Consider the following 4535-nt stretch of genomic DNA (forward strand, 5'->3'; position numbering starts at 1 on the left):
GCGGGCGGGGGCCGCGGAGGGGTGGCGCCGGCCGGCCACGCTGAAGCGCGCTCCCGCCGGCAGGCGTGCTGTGGAATCTGTCGTCCAGAGACAACCTGAAGGAGAAGCTGTGCAGGGAGGCCTTGTCGGAGCTCAGCGCCCGAGTCCTCGTCCCCCTCTGCGCCGGCCTCCCGCTCAGCCCCTCCGAGAGAGACATCTTCAACAACGCCACCGGATGCCTCAGGTACGGCCGTCAAGCGCGGGCGGAGCCTAGTTGCGCTTTCGGCCACGCCCACGTGTCCATTGCGCAATGTCCGGCCAACTCTGTTGTGTAGAAACCTGAGCTCGGTGAACCAGAGGGCGCGAGAGAAGATGAGGGACACGTCGGGTCTGGTGGACTCGCTGGTGTCTTACATCCAGCAGGAAGTCAGCACCGATGACAAGGTAGCGCGAGATTCCGATGCTTCTTCCTCTTCCTCTTCTTCATCTTCTTCTTCATCTTCTCGCGGTCGCTGCCCTTCAGGGTCTGGAGAACTCGGTGTGCGTGCTGAGGAATCTGTCCTACCAGCTGTACTCGGAGCTGCCCCGCTCGGTGCGACTCCGGCTGGAGGGTCCCGGCAGAGGCTCCGCCCCCGCGGACGCCGAGGCCATCGGCTGCTTCACCATGTACGGCAAGAAGAACGCCGAGGTGAGGCCGCCCGAGTCCCGACAGGCGCCGGGGCTGTTTGCTTGAGGCCTGCGGCATTTTCATGCCTCACCCCACCTTCATGAATGACCCCCCCCCCCACACACACACACACACCCGCTCACCGCACTCCGAATTGGTTTCATCAAAATCACTTTGGATCTTTGCAAGAAACCATTTCCAGGGAACGTCGTAACATTTCCAGATCATTCCGTTGGGAGCGGCTAAGGCTACCTGAGCACAGACAGCTTTTGTTTTGCTTCTGAAATGCGCCCCCCACCCCCCAAAAAAAAGGGCCAGCCGTATATATAAAGCGCTTTTGCGTGGAGAATGTGGTTTTGCGCAGCCTGATGGCGGGCTCCCGCTTCCGAGTGGCTTGCGGACACGCGCGTCCTCTCAGGAGGCCCACCGGGTGGGATCGACTCGGCTCCGCCTCGGGGAGTGGCGGACGGAAACTTGAGAAGCGGGCCCCGGTCCGCGGGGAGGATCGGGTTCCGCGAGAACAAGTCAGGCCGGCGAGGCTCCAATGACTCGCGACAATAGCGGGCCGCAGCCAAAGTTGCAGACGTGAATGGCGACGCCCTTCTTCTTACTGTCCGCCCGTTCCTTTTCGAGCAACTGGTCGAGGCACGCCCCCGACATGGTCGCGGGACTTTTATTTGAACACAAAAAGGCGTGTAGACAGACGATCCACCTTAGAAGAATACTCACGGCCATATTCTTGATCCTCTGCGAAGAATGGCAACTCTTCCTGCCACTCACCGAGTCACTTGGTTGCGAAACTCTCCTTTCTGTCGGTCCGTGTGACCCCTGGTAGAACAAGGGGGCTCCGTGGGGGGGGGGGGGGGGGGGGGGGGGGGGGGGGGCGCCGGAGCGAGGGAACGGCGTTTTCATTCACTTCAACTGCGAACGACCCACCCGAGCGGGCGGAGAAAGGCCCCGGGGCGGCCGCTGACGTGCGCGGCGTCTTTTCGTGCTCGCAGCATCAGCGGCAGCAGAGCCTGGCCATCATGTCGGAGGTGTCGCGAGAGGCGCGCGGCGCCGATTGGCTGTGGCACCCGCGGGTGGTGGCGCTGTACAAGCGGGTCCTCCAGAGCGGCGAGAGCGGCCGCGCCGCCAGGGAGGCGGCCGTCGGGGCTCTGCAGAACCTCACCGCCGGAGACGCCAGGGTAGGCTCAAACGATCCGAAGAGCCCCCGAACGGCCCCCGAACGGCCGGCTGTGACCGAGCGTCCCGTCGCTCGCCCTCAGTGGTCGGCGGTGCTCAGCGCGGTGGTCCTGGAGCAGGAGAGGATGCTGCCCACCCTGCTGGACCTGCTGGACGACGCCGACGAGGCCGAGCTGCGACCGCTCACCGCCCTGCTGAGAAACCTGGCCAGACACGCACCCAACAAGGACCTTGTCGGTCAGTCGCGCGCTGCTACTCGCCTCTCTGCAAGTCCTCCAAATGGCTTGGCTTCCATTTGAGGGACTTTTTGGGGGGGCCCCAACATTGGCCCAAACTGGGCGACCATTTGCGGGTTCTTTGGGGGTCCCCAGCACAACCCGTGGAAATGTAGCCCCGAACGCCACTTTCGCAAATAAACGCAACATTTAACCGACGAGCGCAGCAAAAAGCCCCCCCCCCCCATCCCGTTCCCGAAAGTGAATGGGAAGACGGCCGCTTTGTTTGGGAGGGGGGCTGCTCTGCACTCAGGCGAGCCGATCAACTGTAAAAAAAAAAAAAAAAGTTGGGTGAACTCAAAATTTCAAGGCAACAAACTTCGATAACATTTTCAGATGGGCAATTCAACCAAATATTTGAAGTTTCGCTTCCTGTGAGAATCGACTTTTTTTTTTTTGTTCACCAAACTATTTTGTCTCACCTTAAAGATAGAAGTCAAAACAACTCAGCAAAAAAAAACTGAAATGAAAAACGTGACTTCTGGCACGCCTCGCACCACTTTGACAGATTCAACTCAGAAGTGGGCGGAGCCCCGGCCGTCATCCAACCGGGAGTCGGCCATTTTAGGCCACTCGCCTCATTTGCGCCCCCCTGGAAAGTTAAGGGCGGCCCAAATGAGGTCCTGCGGCTCGTCCTTCGACAACTCTTTGCCCTCCGGCGTCGGCGTTCTCGCATTTGAGGCGCGACGACCGAACGGCGACGGGCCCGGTGTTTGTGGTGTCGCAGCCAAGAGCATGGTGAACGTGCTGGTGTGCAAGCTGCCCGCCGACGGCCTTCAGGAGACGCCGTCCGGCGAGGTGGTGGTCAACATCTGCGGCGCCCTCAACCACCTGGTGGCCCGCAGCTCCCTGGCGGCCCGCGACATCTCCTACTTCAACGGCCTGCCCAAGCTGGTGGGCATCAAGACGTCGCACGACAACAGGTAGGCGGCGGCGACCCGTTGCGACCTTTTCTCACACGCCTCCCCGAAACGTACAAAGACCGACGTCGGCGCTCAACCAATGAGCGGTTCAGCCCCAGCACGCGGCGGTCAAGTTCGGCCGGCGTCGTGCGCGCATATCGTGCCGAACGCCGTCGACGGGCTCCTGCGCGACGTGACGGCGACTGTGAAGAAGCTTCAAACAAACGCGCCCGAGTGAAATCCGAGGTTGACGCCTTTCGAGAGAAGTGACAGCCAATCCGGAAGAAGTACAGTCAAACCTCGGTTTTTGTCCATAATCCGTTCCAGAAGGCCGTTCGAAAACCGAATTGTTTGAGAACCGAAACCACGCTCTTTTTAAAATAAAAATCTTGATTGAACACGTCTGCTCACAATGGAAAGCGAGACGAGGAAGCGTCACTTCCTCGTGTAAGGAAGGCGAGGGGAGTCAAATGGTGCATTCAAGTGCGCTCCGTTTGTTCGAAAACCGAAATTTGCTCGTCATCCGAGGCATAAAAAACTCGAAATTTTTGGTCGAGAACCGAGACTTTGGAAAACAGAGGTTTGACTGTACTGAAAATGCGTTGTGAAGATCTAGCCTTGAATGGGGGGGGGGGGGGCGTCTTCCCCGAACGTCGATGTCATTTTGCGCCGTTCTGAAGCCTCGTTTCTGAAACCTTTGGCGGCGAGTCTTTGCCATCGTGGACATTTGGTGGGGTTTTTGACAGCCCCCCCCCCCCAAGCCTGTCCTTTGCCACTATTGAAGGACGGTGTTTTTTTTTTTTTTCACTTGCGAGGCGACGGCGCTTGGACACCCTTGAAATTCCGACTTGGCCCCGTACAGTATGGAAAAAAAGAGCAACGTGGGGGGGGGGGCACATTGCGGGGGCGCCTTTGGGCAGCTTAATGACTTGGAGCGTAATTGTAGCGAATGAGCGTTTGGTGCCGGGCTTCTCGCCGGAGCGGCTTTGGAATGTCGCGCGGCTTCCGCGGGCCGCTTCTCACGCTTTGTCGCCCTGCGCCGCAGCTCCGCAGGTCTGCAAGCTGCCAGAGCCGCGTCCACCGTCCTCTGCAACATGTTCCAGTACAGCAAACTGCACAAAGACTACAAACTGGTGAGACCGCCCCCCCGCGCAACACCGGCCGCCGTCGTGCTGTGCGAGAGTCGGGTTTCCCGGCCCGGCTCGGCTCGGGGATGCCGGCGGGGGGGACTCGCGCCTTCAAAGTGTGGTTTGGCCACAAGGTTCCGCTTCCAAATGAGGTTTTTGCGGCAGCGTCCGTCGGAGTTCTGAAGTGGCTCTCAACTTATGGGAAGGGTTTCGAGCCTCGGCTTGGGTTTTAAACAGGGGTCGGACTTTCAAAGTACGGTTTCATGTCATGGCTTTCAAGCGATGCTTTGATTTAGTTAAAAACAAAAAAAAAGTCAGCCCTCCAGACAGCTCTGGGTCGTGGTTTCAAGCCGAGGTCAGGGTGGGAGGGTTTCAAGTTTTTATTCTTTCATGGGGGGGG

General features: G+C 59.3%; 1 protein-coding gene across 3 annotated transcripts in view; it reads left to right on the forward strand.

Annotated features, from left to right (window-relative positions):
• The window catches only part of LOC109529775 (plakophilin-3-like), a 34013-nt gene that overhangs the window by 27518 nt on the left and 1960 nt on the right, over positions 1-4535 (forward strand). For 2 of the 3 annotated variants that reach the window (XM_019893208.1, XM_019893207.1), the window contains 7 exons: positions 64-223; positions 315-423; positions 503-667; positions 1648-1833; positions 1915-2068; positions 2834-3029; positions 4054-4141. In XM_019893208.1, coding sequence (XP_019748767.1) covers positions 64-223; positions 315-423; positions 503-667; positions 1648-1833; positions 1915-2068; positions 2834-3029; positions 4054-4141 — 1058 coding nt within the window. The remainder of the gene's footprint in view (positions 1-63; positions 224-314; positions 424-502; positions 668-1647; positions 1834-1914; positions 2069-2833; positions 3030-4053; positions 4142-4535) is intronic. The other variant, XM_019893209.1, reaches the window with a different exon arrangement.

The sequence above is a fragment of the Hippocampus comes genome, unplaced genomic scaffold (assembly GCF_001891065.2).
Source record: "Hippocampus comes isolate QL1 unplaced genomic scaffold, H_comes_QL1_v1.1 scaffold378, whole genome shotgun sequence".
Lineage (NCBI taxonomy): Eukaryota > Metazoa > Chordata > Actinopteri > Syngnathiformes > Syngnathidae > Hippocampus > Hippocampus comes.